General features: G+C 37.3%; 1 protein-coding gene across 9 annotated transcripts in view; it reads left to right on the forward strand.

Annotated features, from left to right (window-relative positions):
• LOC106547398 (poly(rC)-binding protein 3) overlaps nt 1-21,026 on the forward strand; it is a 49,434-nt gene that overhangs the window by 17,521 nt on the left and 10,887 nt on the right. For 3 of the 9 annotated variants that reach the window (XM_087716662.1, XM_087716667.1, XM_087716664.1), the window contains exons 8-10: nt 7,003-7,044; nt 17,849-17,927; nt 18,589-18,648. In XM_087716662.1, coding sequence (XP_087572788.1) covers nt 7,003-7,044; nt 17,849-17,927; nt 18,589-18,648 — 181 coding nt within the window. Of the gene's footprint in view, nt 1-7,002; nt 7,045-15,200; nt 15,267-17,848; nt 17,928-18,588; nt 18,649-21,026 lie in introns of all 9 variants that reach the window. The other 6 variants (XM_087716663.1, XM_087716668.1, XM_087716666.1 and 3 more) reach the window with 4 other exon arrangements.

Genomic DNA, 21,026 nt, shown 5'->3' on the forward strand with positions numbered 1-21,026 from the left:
TAATTTAAACAATAACATTTATCTGGATGAATCTTGGTTTTCCACATAACAAATAATTGTACATTCTCATTTAATTAAATAAAATGTTCTGATGGTTCAAGTGGCCAAATAAGATTAGTGCTTGAAAACAGGAAATATAATATTTTAAAACAAAGTGAATAATATGGTTGAATCACAAACAGACATACAATCTGAAATACATCCACAGCTAACATACAACAGAGCCTCTGGCTGCATTGAGCTAAGGAACACATAATATTGGGATTTTCTTCTCTGAAATGCTGCTTTAATGATGGTGTGGGGCAAGTTGGATTTGGTAGCAATATGGAAGAAAAGGTCCATCTCACCAAAATTGTACCTATCTATTTTCCTTTGCAACTGACAGAGACTTGGGTGAGCCAGATTGTTAAATAGTAAATTATTTGACAACACACACACCCTCATTTTTTTCTCAATCTAAATCATGTTCTTTTCCTCAGTAATTGACCATTCCTAGCTTACTTAAAAATTTAATACCTTTGCAGTCCCTCTGTTACAATTATATACTAAAAAGAAATAATTAAAGTTCAATTTTGAAGAACAAAAATGCTATAATGGCCCAACCAACTGTAATTGGAAATATTTGTCCAGGGTAGCCTTTTCTCGTAACTCTGAATCTGATGAAAGAGCTTTGGGTCCAGCTTTTGCTTCTCAAAAGGGAGAGTAAAACAGAAGGAACTGTTATAATAAATGAAGTATAAGTCCCTTACGTAGAAGTGCCTCAAGAGAAGGAAACAATTAGGGATCTCCATCACTTAATACTTTATGTTATGGGCTCATTTAGTTGACTAAAGCAAAGGAGGAAGTGCAGAAACATCAACTTTCCTTCCTCCTGCAACAGCACCAAGGCAGTAATAAATATTCAATATACAATGGAGTAATAACAAAACTGCTACCATTTAAATATAAGAGATTCATATGACATTTTCATACATTGGTATTTGTTGGATCTTAATCTTAAAGTCAGAATCCAACAAGCTATGAAAACACAGCATGAGCCAAATCCAATTCAGCAGCCAGCAAGATATATCTTGCAGGAAGGACAATTATTACTCTTTAATCTAGGCCAGTGGTTCCCAAACTTGGCAACTTTAAGACTTGTGGACCAGCAGAACTGGCTGGAGAATTCTGGGAGTTGAAGTCCACAAGTCTTAAAGTTGCCAAGTTTGGGAACCACTGATCTAGGCCAACACTCTTTGGAATTAGTTTCACACATCTAATAGAGAAATGCCATAGCTAGGGTTTCACAAAACAACTGACATACCGAGCAGAGCTGGCTGGAGAATTCTGGGAGTTGAAGTCCACAAGTCTTAAAATTGCCAAGTTTGGGAACCACTGATCTAGGTCAACACTCTTTGGAATTAGTTTCACACATCTAATAGAGAAATGCCATAGCTAGGGTTTCACAAAACAACTGACATACTGAGCCATTCTAACAGTCATCAGAATTGATTATTATAGGCTCAAACACAGAAGTCAACCAATTGATAGGTCATTTTCCTTCAGGTAGCAAATTATTTCAGGGTTTGAGGGGAAAAAAACATTTGACTGTCTGCATTGGAAGAGAACATGAGACCTCCACTCACTTTACAAGTAGCCAGCATATATGCTTTGGTGCTGGATGGAAAAGATGCCAAAAATGAATCATTCTGCTAATAAAAAATACAGTAACACAAAAATAAAAGTGCAAATCTTCATCCATATGTCATAACCCGTGTGAAAGATACTTGCTTCTTTTATCTATATTTACTTTATTTATAAATAAATAGCCCTATCTTATATAACCCAAAGGTTGAATATGTTGAAATGGAAATGGAGAATTACTTTGCTTAATTGCAAGGTGACACATTTTTCTATATTATATGGCTGAATTCTTTTTCCTATTTAATTGATGTCAGTGTCTTCTAATAGGGAACTGATAAAATATAAGTATTAAAACAAAAGTGAAATGAAAAAACTAACAAATGCATTGAAAGAAAATCCCTCCATCTCATCCCAAGCACTAATCACTTTGCTGCAGTTACAGTATTGAACCTTAAGTTAAGGAACCTAGTTGGTTTGATTTTGAAATTCAACGAAATTTTTCATTCATTTTCCTTTGCTGTTCTTACTCTCCCTTTATGTGTGATTGTTCATCTTTCTAGCCTATTTAAATGGAACTGTATTTAAATCACTTATGAAAAACGATTTCCTTTAGCACATTTACTGTTGCTTATAATGGGTTCTTTATTTCAATTTTTCAATAAAGAGAAAGTTGTTTTATAGTCTGCCAACTTTTTATTTATAAATCCCCAAAAGAGAAGAAGCTAAAAGAGAAAAATGTCTGTTCCTCAATGGAAAGAATTAATAAGAATTAGAAGCTTAGAGGTTTTGTGACTGTGGTTGTGTTTTTTACTGTATTCTATTACCTTACATACATCAGTGATTCTCTCTTTTTCACAAAAAGGATCGGAAGTGTGTAAAACAAGCATAAAGGAAACGTGCTAGTACAGTACCACATTTTTATCAACCAAACAATAGAAGGCATATTGTTATTTACTGGGCAATATGTTTAAGATCTTAGACTTGGGTAGAATCTAGCCCTACAAATTGGACCACAGCTGCAATCTAAGCCAATCTAAGCATCTTGCAATAAGAAATCTCACAGCAGGTTCTTTTTTATGAGGTCATAGATTACAGTATTATTATTATGTTGTACTTGTTGTTGTTTATCAAATAATTGTCTTTGAGTTTCAGAAACAGAATATTTGACTGTAGATCTTTTTAGAGCTGAGAAATCCTAAATAAGGAAAATACAAAATTAGGTACTGGAAATTCTATTTAGTTCAGCCATAAACTCTTGGGAAATAAAATGTTTTTCTGCCAGACGTCCTCATTCTTTACAATGGAAGTATTCATACCTATACATTGATTGCCATTATAGCCTTTTTGTGAAGAGGTAATAATAATGAGAAAATAATAACCTAACTATTGAAAAAGATACTTCAGGAAAACACTCAACCCTATAGTTATTGGCACAATAGACAATATAACAGATTAAACACATCTTTACAATAGCTGAATAATTTGTCTATATCAAATATGGATTAACAAACTACCTCACTGGGCACATTAGGAAGTTACTTGGAAAAGGCATAGGATCCTCAATGAGATTCAAATTTCCAAAGAGCAACAAGAAAATAAGTGATTTTTTGTTCGTTGTTCTCTGCATTGTGTTATTCCTTGATGAAATAATAACAATGAAATGATTTTGTCAATGCTGATTGTGTTTAAGTGTTGCTCCAGATGATAATTATATTATATATTATGTAATTATATTTTATAATTATAAAATATGTATTTATGTTATTAATCAAATTTATGGGGCTGCCCATCTCACAAAATTAATCTGAAAGGTGTAAAACAAATCAGTAAAAATGGTAAATGAATGACAATCATTAGTTAAAACTATTATATAATATTATTAAACAGAATTAGTAATTATAGAAGAAGATCTAAAAGAGGTAAAGAGAATAATACATGGTTGGATGTAAATAATAAAGAAGTCACATCCTGGGTCTCAAGTCTACTGGGTCACCGGGACCTAATGGATTACATTCCAGAGTTTTGAAGAAACTGGCAAATGTGATTTTGGAACCATTGAACCATATCTTTCAAAGTTTTGGTAGCACTGGGGAACTACCAGAAGATTAGAAAAGAGCTGATATGGTTCCTATCTTCAAAAAAAGAAAAAGTATGGCCTACATCATTATCTGAGAAGATATCTACATGGAGGGAAGTAAGCAGTATGGTATTCCAAGGTTCCTTTTTAAGCCCATTGCTCTTTAATATCTTCATAAACAATTTAGAAGCGGGAATAGAAGGGGGACGCATCAAGTTTGCAGATGACACTAAACTAGCAGGAATAGTCAACACCCCAAAAGATAGGCTCAAGATCTTGAGCACTGGACCCTATCTAAAAAATTGAAATTCAATATATAGAAAAGTAAGGTTTTCACTCAAGCAAGGAAAACCAAATGTACAGTTACATATTAGGTGAAACTTGGCTCAATAGCAGTAACTGTGAGAGGGATTTTGAAGTCTTAGTGGTCAATCACTTAAAAGAGCTGTGGTGGCACAGTGATGAACATGCAGTATTGCAAGCAAACTCTGATGATTGCCAGCACTTTGATCCTGGCTGGCTCAAGGTTGACTCAGCCATCCATTCTTTGGTAGATCATTAAAATGAGGACCCAGGTGGGGGAAATTTGCAGACTATGTAAAACACTTAGAGAGGTCTATAAAGCACTATGAAGTGGTATATAAGTCTAAGTGCTATTACTATTGTTAAATAAGAGCCAGCAGTGTGTGGCAGCAGCCAAAAAAGCCAATGCTAGGTTGCATTAACAGAGGGATCGAATCAAGATCTCATGAAATATTAGTACCATTTTATGAAGCCTTAGGAAGACCACATGTAGAATACTGCTTCCAGTTTTGGTCATCATATTATAAAAAAGATGTTGAAACTGGGGAAAGAATGCAGAAAACAGCAACAAAGATGATTAGCGGGCTGGAGATTAAACATGAATAACAATTGAGTATGTCTAGTCTACTGAAAAGAGGGACAAGGGATAATATGATAGCAATGTTCCAAGATTTCAGGGGCTACTGCAAAGAAGAGGGGGTCAACCTATTTTCCAAAGCACAGGAAGGCAAGACAAGATACAATGAATAGAAACTAATTAAAGAGAGAAGCAACTTTCAACTAAGGAGAAATTTCTTGACAGTGAGAACAAATAACCAGTGGAACAGCTTGCCTTCAGAAGTTGTGGATGCTCCATCACTAGAAACTTTTAAGAAGAGACTGAACAGCCACTTTTCTGGAATGGTGTATGTTTAGACTAGAAAAGCTGTAACATCCCTTCCAACTCTGTTATTCTATTCTGTTCAATGTCACCATTCAACAATGGAGCTTAAAATATGGTACCAGTATTTGCAATCTAACTGATGCCACAGCATTGTTGTTTGCTTAAAATTGGGAAAGGGATTATACTAAAGAGCAGAACTGAAGAGAATATACAGGCCTTGAGGGATCTTTGGAAGCTTAGGAGTAATGATGCCAACCTTATATCTGGGGCGAGAAGATGCTACAATACGGGTGCCACAGCAGAAAAGGCCTGCTATCTAGGACCCATCAAATGTAGCGTTCTAGATGATCACTGACATATCTGTCATAACATATATAAAATCATATAATTATATTAAATTATATAATATTATAAGTTAGGTTGCCAATCTGGGGTAAAATTCTGTCTGGTGGTCAGCCATATAATGTTATATAATAACCAACCTGAGAATCACTTGGACATTATTGGCATTGACAAAATCATTCAATTGCAAAGGGCATTACTTAGAACACTTGACACATTCTGTAATAATATCTTTAATACCATCAAACAACTGCTTATCCCACATCATTGGGAAGGATTTGCCAAATTCAGTCTAAATATTTGGCTAAATGCATGGCCAACTATAATAATATCTAAATATAGAGAGGGAATTCTGGTCCACAATATATCTTGTCAGATGTCAGATCTTACTGTTTGCCAGGCTTGCCAACAACAATGTTGCAATGGATGGGCATTACAAAGCAATCATTGTTTACACTCACAACTGAATGCCTATTGCCAGTCACTGCAATTTTGCAATGTATGAAATGATGGTTGCCCAAGGCTTGCACAATTGAATCCAGTCAAGCAGCTCTCTTAGAAAGAATGGAAGATGTGCACAATCAGTGTGCAGTCCCCCTTAACTAGCTCTGATGGTCTTTCCCTGAAGTCCTTATTGCAAGGTTGATCAAAATTGTTATTTTTAGCTGCAAAATCCAGAAGGAAATACTGATCTGTTCCTGTCCTTTGACTAAGACAAATGCCACCCAAGAACTATTTCTATAAGCAGTCCAAAGCTTAATTGAGACAAATATTTATTCTGGGTAGAAGTTAGAGTAGAGAATTGGATTGGGGACACGGCTGTTTCAGAAAGGACTTTTGTTTACATCTGAATATGGCATAAATATGGCAGAGTCTGTGCCAAAGACCCTCTCCCTCTTCCTCAATGGAGTTGTAAAACAAGTTAAAGTTGAATTAAGAGGGAAATTAAGGTCAATACTTAATTGCATGAAAAGAAAGTAGATATTCTTGTGAGCCTGGTTTGCAAAAGTTTCAACTTGGCCTGAATGGGAACAAACATGTTTTTGAAAAAAGAATGCCCAGTAACTCAGCTCCCCTTGCTATGCAAGAGTTATGTTGAGTCATTTCCCAGGTACCAGCCCAAGATCTCTATTAAGCTGCCAGGTACTTAGGTGAGGTCATTTCACAGATTGTAACTGAGAGGACTGGTAAGGTTATAACTACTTACTCCTTTTCACTCATACAAGGACCACTCTTGATGGAAACTCTTTAATCTATTTAGAGAAATTATTCAAACATTTTCTCCGTCCAAAACTGGCTCTGGAAAATTAGCTGAAAGGACTGCATTAAAGGGGGGAGGGGGATAAACCTCAGGCTACCCAATAAAGAGGGGAGGGTGGCTGTGTAATTGGCATTTGGAAGCACTATCTGGTCACAGTGAAGTTTCTGGCTTCACTGTTGGTTGGTAAGTCCTCCATGAGTTTTACTTTCCTATGTGCCCAAGTAGACCAGAGGCAAAAGCTTAGGAAGTTAATTACTGCCAGCATTAGAAAGTGCTTCATTGGGTAGATATATTTTAAAGGGTTCAGTTAAATTCCAGTTTATTATATACTATAGGCCTACGCCCACTTTATAATATGGTGTTATAACAATGTCCCTGATTTGATAGATAGACCCAAATATTGCAGACTATGGAAGATCCTAACATGTTGGTTAGTGTTACATGTCTAGCATGAAGTGAAGCCTATAGCAACTGGTCACTGTGTCAGTGTCTTATACTGCTTTTTTTTTTCAGGCCTATACAATTCAAGGACAATATGCAATTCCACATCCAGATGTGAGTTTCTCTTTATTATTCGTAAATGTATTTTATGTTACCTGCATGCTTTGTCAAATGAGTAATATTAATATTAATATTTAATATTAATATGCTTTTTTCAAAATAATTGGCCATGTGTAGTATTGGTAATAATTAGGACCCAATCATATTTCTATTGAGGACTTGGCCTGTTGTTAAATTATCAAAAAAAAATTCTGTGCTATCCCTTTGCTAATTTTTTTGTTCCCTGATATTAGTCATTAAAGAGCCTTTCCTTTTATTTTTTCTGCCATAACGCTGATGTAACATAAACAACCTGAGTTTATGCGTCTTCTTACTTTATGATGTAGTTATACCCAGAATCCTTGCTATTTTCCTCAGTCATTGCTAATTTATTTAATTTATATTCAACCTTTTGCCAAGAACTCAAGACACACTATATTTCCTTAGTTATAATGAAAAAGGAGAGTAAATTTCTGCTGATGCTGAATCGTTTATTTTTAGAATTTTGGGGAGGGGAAAACAGTTGGTTATTGTTCTCTAGTTATCATTCCAGACCAGAAGTGGGCACCATTATTTGTTTTACATCTTTAACAAAAACATTTTTCTTAATAGCAATAGCGATAAGACTTATATACTGCTTTACAGTGCTTTACAGCACTCTCTAAGCCATTTACAGAGTCAGCATATTGCCCCCAACAATCTAGGTCCTCATTTTACTGACCTCAGAAGGATGGAAGTATGAGTCATCCTTGAGCTGGCCAGGATTGAAGGAATCAAACTCCTGGCAATGTGAGCAGAGTTAGCCTGCAATACTGCATTCTAACCACTGTGCCACCATAGCGCTTACTTTATGTTCCTTCCTTTCTTAAAACAAAACAAAACATATAACAACTGAAACAACATTTGCGAAATTGCTTTTCCTAAATGAGATTAGTTCCGTTGTCTCTTTCAGCTGCAAAATGAAGATTACGAGTGAGTTTTATTTCTATGCTGCCAAAGGATGCTCACACTGAATTTTATACAGGGAGAAAAAATAATGAAGCTTCATTTTTATCTATTTTCAATGTTTAGGCTTTATGTTTGCTTGCTTGCTTATGTATTTATGGATGAGAGAAAATGTATAGCCTAAATATTGAGAATGTGAAATTAATTACTGTTCTCTGATCAGAAATATGTCTTAGGAGAAATGTAATAAAATGTAGTTATAAATAACAATTGCTTAGAAAATGTTTGTCTGATCAACTGCCTATAATAATGAACATAATAGGATAAATATACAATACATAAAAATATGGAAGAAATATGGAAACATGTTCAAACAAACTTAATCCTACTTCTCATGCAGGGACTTTCAACGGTTCCACCACAAAACCGCGTTCGACTAAAGCATGCTCGACAAAACCGCGTACCTGACGTCATCACAGCGCGATGAAAAAAGCACGCTGTGAGCGCTAAAGCTAAAATTAACCCCTAAACCTAAACCTAACCCCCCGAAACCTAATCCTAAACCTAACCCTAACCCTAAACCTAACCCTTAACCTAACCCTAAACCTAACCCTAAACCTAACCCTTAACCTAACGCTAAACCTAACGCTAACCCTTAACCTAACCCTAAACCTAACCCTAACGCTTAACCTAAACCTAACTGTAACCCTTAACCTAACCCTAAACCTAACCCTAAACCTAACCCTTACCTTAACGTGAATCGGCTTGCTTTCAAAGCGCTTTTTAAAGCGCCCTTTTTTCTCCGCGGTCGCTGTTGTCGCGCTGCTGCTGACGTCAGCGACGTGCTTTAATCGGGCACGCTTTAGTGGACCGCGGTTTTGTCGTGCCACGCTTTCAACATGCACAGATGGGAAATTGATATGGAAATGAAAGTGCTAGTTGAGGGCTCCTTGGTGCTCTCTGAGCTTGGTTGTTTTCTTGCAAACATTTCATTATCCAAACTATTGTAGGTAACATTATCAGTGCTGATTACACACTAGTACTGATGAGGTTACCTAGTTTGGGTAATGAAACACCTGCAAGAAAACAGCTAAGTTTCAGAGAGCATCAAGGACCCCTCATTTCAACCATGAGTTACAAATATTTTCCTTTAAAGTGTTAGTTATCCTTATATCTCTCTGCTGGTGTTACACAGTAGTATAGTTGCCCATAATGAAGAACTTTGCACAAGGGCTTCAGGGTGATACAGAACACTGAATGATATGAGATTAAAACCTCAAAGTTAATCACATAAGCAATCAATATATACTATATGCCACGGGTATCAAACTTGTGATGTCACGTTGTCATGTGACATATTGTGACTTTTACCCACTCTGCTAAACTGGGGGTGGGCATGGCCAGTGAGTGACACATCTGGCCCACGGCCCATGAGTTTGACTGCTATATGTCAAGCAGCTATGACTCAAGGTCCCTCTTCTTCAGAAAAAGAGCCTACTGATCATTATTTACAAAGGAGGCAGGTAATCCAGTCTCTCTCTCCTCTAGTTTAATAAAATCCCAGAAGTTCATGCATATTATAAAAATGAGAAAATACCGTGGTCCAAGCGTGTTTGTGGCAGCATATGAAAAACAAAACCTATAGCTATAGGGAAAAAAATAATTACATTTTAATAATTTGTCCCAAACCAAATGAGAACAATGAACTGGAGTGGAATACTAAAGAGCAGATCAGCCCATGGAAATCAATGTCATTATTTCTCAAATAAGAAATGTTATCCCATCTTACAAAGCACATCCTTAACCAGAGAGAGCAACACAGAACACTTTCTAAATGCAAGAAATCTCATCAGTTTAGAAAAACTTCAACTGCTAGAGTAAGATTTCATTGATCATATGTTTCAGTTTAGATTGTAATCAGTGAAAACAGCACTATTCTCTTTCTGCAGATTTGGAACTTTTTGTTGTCTGATTTAACTGTTTATGCATAAATACAAAATGTCGGTATTGGACAGCTTGAAAGGGGGCTTGACTTTTTTTATAAACACAATTATCCAATTCAAATTTTAGAATATGCAATTCATTGAAATTCTGTTATCTTAACCCCTACAGTATTTCAGTACAACCCAGTTTCTGGTTCTTTTAAAAATGTGCAGAATTCCAGGATTCTTAACTGAGATTTCATCAGAACAGAGCTGGAAGGGACCTTGTTGGTTTTCTAGTCCACCCCCTGCTCAAGCAGGAGATCCAGTGGTGGGTTTCAAATTTTTTTAGAACCTATTCTGTAAGTGTGGCCTGTTTTGTGGGAGTGGCTCAATAGTCATGTGACCAGGTGGGAGTGGCTTGGCAGTTGTGTGACCGGGTGGGTATGGCCAACTTGGAAAATATGGTAAAACTCACTTATCAACGCTCTTGCTTAGCAACCAAAATGTTGGGCTCAATTGTGATCGTAAGGTCTCTCTCTCTCTCTCTCTCTCTCTCTCTCTCTCTCTCTCTCTCTCTCTCTCTCTCTCTCTCTCTCTCTCTTTCTTTCTTCCTTTCTTACTTGTGTCTCTTCCTCTGTCTTTTTTTCCACCCTTCCTTCCTTCTTCCTTTTTTCTTTCTTGTGTCTCTCTCTCCCACTTTCTTTCTTTCTCTCTTTATCCTTCTTTCACTTTCTCTTTCTTTCTCTTTCTTCCCTCCTCATTCTCACACACACATCCCTTCCAGTTGGTGAAAAATTCTGTTTTGCCAACTGGGAGACTAGCAAAGAAGCCACACTGTCCATTTAAAACTAACCCTATTACTCTATGCACATTTAACTGGAGTTAGTGGGTTGGGGGTGATTTTCATGGAGGCAGAAGGGGAACTCGGCACTTGGCACCGAAGACTTCATTCCTGAGACGCTCCCGTCTTCCTACCTACAGCCGTAAGCATTGAAAGCCTGAAAACACCACCCCCGCATTTTCATAAGGGCAAGCAGGTTCATGAATTGCATTGGGGAATCAGGCCAATGGGCAGCGATGACTGGAAAGGGAGTGCGTCCCGCGTGGGCTTCTTCCAACAGCCGAGTCCTCCCCTACTGTTCCTTCTTCGGCTGTTGGAAGAAGCCCATGCAGCACGCACTCCCTTCTCTTTGACAGTTGCCTGATTTCAAATTGGTGGGGGGAGAAATCCATGTGTTTTTCCTACCTCTCTAATGCATGGATTTCTCCCCCCGCCCCCAATTGTAAACCAAGCAGCTGTCAAAGAAAAGGGAGTGCATGCCACGTGGGCTTCTCTCAACCGCTGAATCGTCCGCTCCAGCAAAGGAAGTGGGTGGGTGGGGCAAGCCTGGAGCGGACAGGTGGGATTTGAATTGAATTAGCAGCCCATACTTCACAAACCAGCAATGTTTACACTGATACAAATCTTTCAAGTAGCTAAAGCTTTTCTAACTTTGTTGCACACTGCCCAGTCATTTGATTGTGAAATGGAAAGCTAAATAAATATGATGAATAAATCAATAAAACCAGAAATCTGAAACAATTTATTTTAAATGAATAATTATTTTGGAAAATGAATATTTATTTATTTATTTCCTCATTTTCCTTATATAAAAATTTACTGAGAGAAGTATCATTCACGAAAGAGACATTGACTGGTTTGATTGGTTTGAAGTAGAGCTATTGTGTTCTGATTAGTTCATTGAGTTTTATATTGTGGTCTATTCATGTAAAATAAAGCTGGTGTTCCATAATAGATCCTCTGAATGTATTCTGAACTCAGTATATTTCAGTTCTGAATTCACTCCATTTCAGTAAAGCCTATTTTAGTTTGGAATCCATGAAATCTTTCTGAATCGACCAGAGTTCAGTGCATCTGACTAACCGAAGCATGTGTAAATACAACAGGGACGTGCAGTCAGGGGAGGCAGGGCCTCACCAGTGTCATGAGGAAAAGAAAAGAAAAATTAAAAGGAAAAAGGCTAAGGTAGTTGCTGCCAGAGTTACAGTGGATGACTCTGTTTAGTACAAATGGCAGGGAGAGAACTACGGGCCTCCTTTGCATAAGGAATTTTTCGCCTTTTAACTCTTGCTCAGAGTTAAGCAAGGGTTAAAAGGCGAAAAATTCCTTATGCAAAGGAGGCACGTGGTTCTCTGCCTCCTGGTCTGGGAGCAGCAACTCTTGCCTAAGTTGCCTTTTTCTTTTTACATTTTCATCATGGCGGACAAGAGGAGAGTTGAAATGATCCTCTGACACAGCTGGAAAAGGTATGTGTGTCCGATGCAGGGGGCAGGGGGGAGGAATTCAAAATTCCTGTAAGTAATTGTAATTTGTTTTATTGTAAGTAATTTGTGTGTGCGTGTGCGTGTGCGTGTGTGTGTGTGTGTGTGTGTGTTTTACCCGCCTGTACTGGCGCGTGGACTGGCACTTTTTTATTTTTCCGAGCTCCTCCTTGGCGGGCATGCTGGAGTTCTCCAAACAGCCCCAGGAGGAAACCTCACTTCCCTCCCCGGACTTTCCGGGAGTGGAGAACCCACATTCCGCTCCCACTTCCAAGCCCTGAGTGGCCGGCCTCGGCTCCCACCGTTTTCTCCCAGAGCTCCAACAGGCCCGCCAAGGAGGAGCCCGGATGAGGCTGGAGCGAAAGCCGCGGAGGCAAAATGTGAAGAGGGGTGGGGTGGGGTGTTCCAAGAGGCCCCCTCCCCTTTTTGCACTCTGTAACCAGGCCCGCAGTGGCAAGAGGCTCAGCTCCGCTTCTATCGCTCCCCCCTCCGCAGCTCTTGCTCCAGCCTCGTCTGGGCTCCTCCTCGGCGGCCTGCCAGAGCTCTGGAAGAAAGCGGCAGGAGCCAAGGCTGGCCACTTGGGGCTTGGAAGGAGGAGTGGAATGCGGGTCCTCCGCTCCCGGAAAGTCCGGGGAGGGAAGTGGGGCTGGCCCATTTCCTCCCGGGGCTGCTTGGAGATGGAACCATGGCTGTGGAGACTCGCCAGCTTCTCTGGAGCAGGGGGGGGGCAATAGAAGCGGAGCTGAGCCTCTTGCCACTGCGGGCCTGGCTTGCGGAGTGCAAAAAGGGGAGGGGGCCTCTTGGAACACCACCCACCCACCCCTCTTCGCCTTTCACCTCCGCGGCTCTCGCTCCAGCCTGGGCAGGAACCGGCGCTCTTCTGCTGCGGGCGGGATGTACTCCTGGTGGCCTGTGGCTCTGGCACTTGCAAGGTGGAAGTGTTTGCCTTGCAGGGCGGGCAAAAGCTGAAAGAAAGCGCCCCACCGCTTCTGTCTGACATAGAGGTGCCCCGCACCCCACAGCTGAGTCGGACATAGCTCCGGGATGCGGGACGCCTCTATTTCGGACATAGCTGCTGTGGGGTGGGCAAAAGCTGCTTTTTTTCTTTTTGCCTCACCAGCCATAAGCTTCACTGCACGTCATTGAAATACAAAGAGATGTTTAAGCAATATATTAGCAATATACTATACTCACTAGAGCCAGTTTGGTCTGGTAGTTAAGACACGTTCTGCCTTAGAGATGGAAACCAGCTAAGTGACAGTCACCCTCTCTCAGCCCAACCTACCACATAGAGTTGGCATTGTGGGGAAAATAGGAGGAAGGTGGGTTGGATATTTTTGCTTTGTTGAGTTATTTGTAAAATAATAAAGATGGGATACAAATAAATGAAATGAAAAAAATATGCATTGTTAAAACTTCTTTTGGGAGATGAGCAGTTCAATTTGGATCCAGAGAGGAACCATAAGTTTCTGCTTTTTCTTACATATAATGGATAAATCACTAAATTATTGTAACATATTTAGGTTTTGTGGAATTGGATGGAATTTAGAAACCCAAATAACTTCTCCATAAAATCTTAGAAGTAGAAAGGGTTTGAAGTTTTGAGCATTTAAAAGGACAAGCCCTCTCATCAGGAATTATTATGATAAACTTGCCCTTATAATTTCTGAAGGTCCAGCACACAGTATGATATGGTGAATAAACAACAGTTTCAAGGTTTAAAAAATGTTCCATTGGATCCCAGGTCCTAAAAATTAGATTACATTATAATACTGAACAGTGTGTAATGTAGTGCATAAGAATCTATAAACATGAATGTTAAAATGGAGGAGTTGTAAATTGGAAGCAATTGTCAGAATCGATTTCTGATTGCAATCTATATGTGGAAGAAAATTCTACTTGGTGATACCAAATTTACAGGGGTTGAGCTGAACACTGTGAAATAGGTATTTGACTTGCAGTAACCAGAGATCACAATTGTCTACTTCTCAGGCCTATGTAGTATTCAACATCTCACCTTCTTAAAATGCATAAAATACAGATGTTCTATTTCTTTCTCTTCCATCTGATTTTTTTATCTTCTGTTAAATCCATCCACATGGAGCCACTGCTTCTGATGGCAATAAAGTCACAGTAGGTTAGCTTGGTTGATGAAGAAGGCTTTTCTGGTTTTAAAGGGTGACTTGAGAGCCAGTTTGATTTAGTGATTAAAGCATCTGACTAGAAACTGTAAGTTTTAGTCCCACCTTAGGCATGAAGTCAACTGGCTGATTTTGAGCTGATTATTTTCTCTCAGCCCTAGGAAAGAGGGAAAGGCAAACCACTTCTGAAAAACTTTGTCAAGAAAACCTCAGGGACTTGAGCAGGTAGTCTCTGAGAATTGAACATGACTGAACAGAAGAAGAAAAAATAGGTCACTTAAGCCACTGAGTCCAACTGGCTCTTCATTTAGGAATTCAAATTAATATATCAAAGACAGAAGACTGCCTAGGTTCCACTTTAAAATGTCCAATGAAGAGGTGCCCATCAATTTCTTGGATAATTGGTTCCATTATCAAATACTCTTTCTGTTAATATTTTTTTAAAGTTCAATCAAGATTCAAGATCTGCCATCTTGTTATGAAATCTATTGCTCTGTGGAACACAGGAGAACATCGTGTGATCAAGTATCCTTTCTAAAGATAGATACAGATTAACAGAGTTGGAAGGGGTCTTATAGGTCATCTAGTCCAACCCACTGTCCAAGCAATGTCTAGCTTCAATTTCTCTTCGTAGGCCTTAGTGTTTAATCCCATGACCCTCTTCATTGACCTTTTTGGAGTCTGTTCAACTTCTCTGAATCTTTAATGTATGTTGCCCAGAAGTAAACTTAGTATTTGAAGTGGAGATAATCAAATAGAATGGAGTAAGTTATTTCCTGTGATTTGGAAACTAAATATCTGTTGATGCAACCTAAAATTGCATTTGCCTTCTTTGCAGCCACATCACACTCTTGGCAATGAATTCAGTTTGCAATCAATTACTAATCCAAGATCTTTTTTGCAAGTAGGTATCCCACATCATATATCTGTGTATGTGATTTTGTTTCCTAAATGAAGAGATTTGCACTTGTCTGTTAAATTTCACTCTGTTACTTTCAGATGTATCAAGATGTATCATACTTTTGTCCATGTATTAAGATTTTTGAATTTTATTTCCGTATTCTAGGATATTAGCTATCCCATCCAAGTTTTATATCTATAAATTAGGTACGCATTTCTATATCTTTGAAATCATTAGCAAAAATAGAGGACAGAGAATTAATCCTTATGAACCTCATTTGATACCTCTCTCCAATTTGATGAGGACCCTTTGATTAACATTCTTTGAAGAAGTTTGAGTCACCAATGAATTGTCATGCTTAGCTAAGTTGGCAATTTTAAGTCATGGTTAAGTTTAACTAGCTTAACCAATTTAACCCCTTGCATGGTTAAGTTTAAGCCATGGTTGAGTTTGAACCAGCTATGAAATGTCATGCCATTCAGTCCATGTTTAGCATGTCATTGAATAATTATCTAATGCTTTGTTAAAGTCAAGATACTGTATATTGTGTCTGCATCATGCTAACAATCTATTACGGAAGCTTCTTGTTCAAAACATGAGGTAAGATTAGTGTGGCAAATTGTTTCAAGATCTTTACCATCTGCTCTGGGATTTTCCCTTGTATTAGAATCAGATTAAGTAGTCTGTAGTTTGCTGAATTTTTCCATTTGCCCATTTTAGTAGACATGGACAATGTCTGCTATTTTCCAGTCATCTGGTACTTTACCAGTTCTAATTTCTCAAATATAATGAATAAAAATTCAGCTAGACCACCAACAACTTCCTGACTGTGTTTCTATACCTCTGCATCAGGTCCTATCAAATTTCCTGGTGGAACATATAGTTTCTTGTAGGAGAGGAGAAGGCTGAATAAAATTCATATTCATTAGGTGATGTCAAATTTGACAGTCCTGTAAAGAAGATATGAAGAACATATTTGGTTGGCAAAAAAAAAAACACTCATAAGAAAGAAGCACTATTGAATCATCCATGGATTTGTTTTCTTTTAAAATTCCTACTTATATCAGATAGTGACTTTTGCGAAGCCAAATCTTCCCATCCTACCCACAGTGGGTTTAGTCATAATTGTGTATTCCCTCCAATGTACACAATCATAACTGAAATCAGAAGGGCAGCTCTGTGTTACTTTCTGTCTCTGTTTACACTTTATACTAAAGTAAACTAACCGTATTATGACTTAGCATGATGTGTGAACTATAGTTTAATTTTCCAGTAAAGAAGTTCTATATTCCATCACTTTACTATAAATTAAAACCATAATTTGTTGATTAAGACAGAAAGATTATATAGACAATCTTCTGGTTAAGAAGCAGTAACTAAATCTTAGTTACTTCTTGTTCCAAAATTCCATGGTGCTTCCAGTACACTACCCTAAAGACTATCCAATTTGTGATTAGGAATAGTGAAGGTTGCATAGAGAGAAATGAATGCCACACTTTTGAAGAACAGAACATTTTATTTTGGAGTACTTCATATAGAAATGTAATTGTTTTAGATTCTAACCCCTCCACCCCCCCGGTTAAGATATTTCAAGACAACATAGGTTCTATGATGCCATATGTTTCTCGTGTTTTGCTTGCCTTCTTGGTTGACTAATAAAAGCTCTACTTTTCAAACTTCTTGTAACTTTCCTGACTTCTTCAGCCTCTCAGGTATTCTGGTTCTAATGCTTCATCTGACTGTTATAACACCAATGTCAGACTTCCCTGCATCCTTTCACTCAGATATGCTACAAGAGCAGGAGTTTGGTTTGGTGCCCCCCCCTTCTGAATTCAAAAGATCAGAACCTCATAGTTTAGATGGCTGACCTGGATGGCTTTAGTGGAGCTTCCCACAGCCACTTCTATGCTGTAGGGAGTTTCTGTAATGACATCAGAATGTAATTATCATCCTCCTACCTCAGGCTGTTATACAGCATGGCTTTAAAAACATATTTGGTTTCAAGTTATTTTGGTGTTTGAATAATAGTATAAATTTGGCATAAAATATATTGGAATTGGCTTCCTCTTTGTGAATGAGTTATTAGAAGTCTAATGCTAAAAGCACAAGAAGGGATGAACAGGATCTGAAATACATACCTATTTTGGCCAAAACACATACTGGAACTTTCAAGTTTCAGTTATGAAACTTTCTACCAATTCCAGATTACAGCTCCAGAAACACTGATAGTCTCTATGCAGTAGAACCTCCTTGGAAGATGATAATCTCACATCCATATATTCTTCTACTTGGTTCATGTTTTGTGACGAACACATACATATGTTCAATTTCATCTGGAAAGACACAACACCAAAACTAGGTTGCTGTGTTTCAGATCCTGATTGAGCACATCTGCCAGAAATTTGACCAATTATAATTTCCCAGGCCAAGTCCTTCTATAAAACCTGTATGTTGCCATGATTCCACATGGCTTCCTGATTTCTTTCTTAAAAACATTACTACTATAATTTTGTTCTTGGTTTTCAGTGTGACTTGTATTCTATAACAATAACCTTCTTAGTTCTAATATCCCTCCTACCCCTCAGCAGTTGACCAAGCTCCACCAGTTGGCTATGCAGCAAACCCCCTTTACTCCCCTTGGACAGACCACCCCTGCTTTCCCTGGTACGTACCCAAAATCCCTTTACAGATTTCCTTCTCTTTTTACCTATGCAGTTCTCTCTTTTTCTAAGCTTGGTGTGTTAGAAATAGGAGATATAATTGCAGTGGAAATATTAAGAGGGGACAAGAGGCAGATACTACAGTTGAGACAAGATCAGGTCATATATTTGTTATGTGTTGCTATTATCTACTCTAAGACACCTACGTCATAACAATCATTCAGTCGGGGTAAGGATGCATTCAGCACTGAGAGGCAAAGATAAATGTCTCATACTTGTCCCTGATTGTTTATGATATTATAAGTTATATTACTAGGAGTCAAAGATATATAGATGACTAATGAATGCTTAGCATTTGAACCAGTGCTTTTACCACTGGAAAACTAAGAATAGGCCAGACTTTTAGCTCAACTAGATTTCTGAAAATCATTTTTGATAAACTCAGAAACGTTAGGAAAAGGGGAAAACTGTAGAAAACTAGGATGGCAGATATTATTTACATGTTACTGAACATATATTTTAATAGCATTGCATTAGATTTGAATTAAAACTTGCTTTTTCTGCCATTTTGTTCATCATATTTTGAGCTTCCTAGATGAAGTAACATTGCTTCTCTCCTTGAAGGCAAAAAAAAAAATTAAATGTATTTCTTCTTTGCTCTTCAGGAGAAAAGCTGCCCTTACATTCCTCCGAAGAAGCTCAAAATCTGATGAGCCAATCCTCAGGTAAAATAAATACAGGAAATACAGTCTTAGAATTCTTTTTGTCATTGGCAAAGTGATAAATAAATCAGTTGTTCTGATTATATTGATGGGATAGTTTTACTGATGTTCAGGAGGCAAGACAGCACAACAATAGTAATGACACGACAATAAATAAATGCCAGCAATTAAGACAACCTAGCCCTTTTTCAGAATAACTCTCCAGCAGAATGATACGTTACTGTAAAAATGGCTCCTCTTTAGACTTTAGTTTTTTCATCTTTATGTCTCTCTTCAGCTTTTGAAACTGTTCTTTCATCCCCAAATTTTGGTTTGGAGTAAACAGCATCATTTCATTTTCCATTGCACTCTACACACACTTTCTAAAAGAAACGGTGATTTAGCAGAAGCCATAACAAATTAAAAATCCAAGTAAAACCATTGTGCTCATACTTAGATCCTGGCTTTGGTTCATAGAATGATTTTTGTATGTTTTGTAGCTGAATAAAAGACATTTACTAGATACTATTAGATGTGATAATGAGCGAAGTAAAAATAATATCCATATAAAAAAACTTGTGCATAAAAATATTTTAATGTACCATTGTGTAAGATATCCCTATTATATAACAGTCTTAAAAATGAAAGACATTAATATTATTGTGCTATTATAACAACACATTTACCACAGCATACCACTCCTCATTTTCTATCAATCTGACAATTCACATAATTTCTCCTGAAACTAGGAATCTCTGAAAATAAATTCAGCTATCAATAAATAAATTTAAAATAAATTCAGATCCTCACTTGTACAGGCCCCAAGACTTCATAAAATCCTAATGCTTTCAGCTACAATCCTATACAGCTGTATATTGCATTGACTTTGTTAAAAATTTTACAAATCAAATCTGTAAGTAGATGGGTGCAGACTTCAGCATTACTAAGCTTCATTTCTAAGTTTCAGCAGTCTGAACAGGTTTTTGGATGATTGCTTAGTGAATCTCTTCTCTCGTATTCCTGCTTATTTCTTCCCAGGTAGTGGAAAGCAGAATATGGCTTCTTTCCCATCCCTTTCTTTTTGGTTTTTGGTTAGTACTGTGTATTATGCTGAAAATTCAGTTACTGGGCACTATTACACAGATTCAGATTGATCCCAGAACAGTTCCATGGAAGTAAATCTTATTAGTCTTAATGGAACATACGGTACTTTCAAATTTCTGTGCTTTCTCTGAGATGCAGTCTGCAAACTATCATTGTCAACGCTTATAAATATTTAATATCAATATCAGTGGAGATCATGAAGTTGGAATTATATCAAGTCTTCCCTAGCAACTCTTCATTGTCTGATCTGGAAAGTTTCATAACTACAGAATATTGCATAAACTATATATACCTTACACATCCTCTGTTTTTTAATAAGGTACACATTATAAGATTCTTCACATATTTGTATTTGTGCACATTATGAATTATTCATAACAAAGAGCTTGTTCATTTAAATTTTTAAAAAAATTCTGCATGTACCTACACCCTGGAAGTCTTGTGATTAATTCATATGTAGATTTTATGTAAATTTGTATCCTCAATCTATTCACATGGCTAAGATTGCATGCGAAGTTCTAACAAGAAGCAATTTAGGCACTGGAAAGTCACTACATAAATACAGATTTTTTTTTAAAAAAATTGGGTGATTAAGAATGTATTTTCATTCTTTTCTTGGAGTTGTATTGATTTCAGAAAGCTATATATTGTACATACTGTTCCATTAAAGGTTGCCCAACAGGTTGCACAAATTTTTATCCACAGTCATAACAAAGTTTTTAGAATAGTGTTCACTCTTATACTTGGCCAAACTACTGTCGTTCTGTGACTCTTATTAAAAAAGAAGAATTCCTAGGTTTCGTGATTGACCGCTTTTTATTAGATATTAGACAGTGAATTGTAGTCCCACCATAGGCATGAAAACTTGGCTGAGTGACTTTATTAGCTATAAAGTAATAAAGATGGGGAAAATATTATAAATAAATATTACTTAGGTTTTGGGCATATAACTATTAACAAGTTATTAGGTCATTGCTTTCCATTCTGAAACATTTACTTTACAACATGTTCCTGTGGGAATTATTTGCTAAAGTCCACATTTCTCTTTGGATCTCTATAATTTCAGTACAAAAAATATGTTATCTAAACATGTAAAAACATTCACGCTATTATGGATTTACTGCCTATAATAATTTGTTTTTGTACTTTGCAAATATATATATATAAATAATCCTTGCTATTAATTTTCAAGATCATAAGAAATTCCATTTCCCTACTGGCAAAATATGTCTGTCATTCATGCTATATAATTCAAAGTAATTTTGCTATAAAACTCCATTATTTCACCAGAACTGGGT

Source organism: Thamnophis sirtalis, unplaced genomic scaffold, assembly GCF_051295495.1.
Source record: "Thamnophis sirtalis isolate CommonGarterSnake01/CBP01778 unplaced genomic scaffold, rThaSir2_p1.2 scaffold_5, whole genome shotgun sequence".
NCBI classification, from domain to species: Eukaryota; Metazoa; Chordata; class Lepidosauria; order Squamata; family Natricidae; genus Thamnophis; species Thamnophis sirtalis.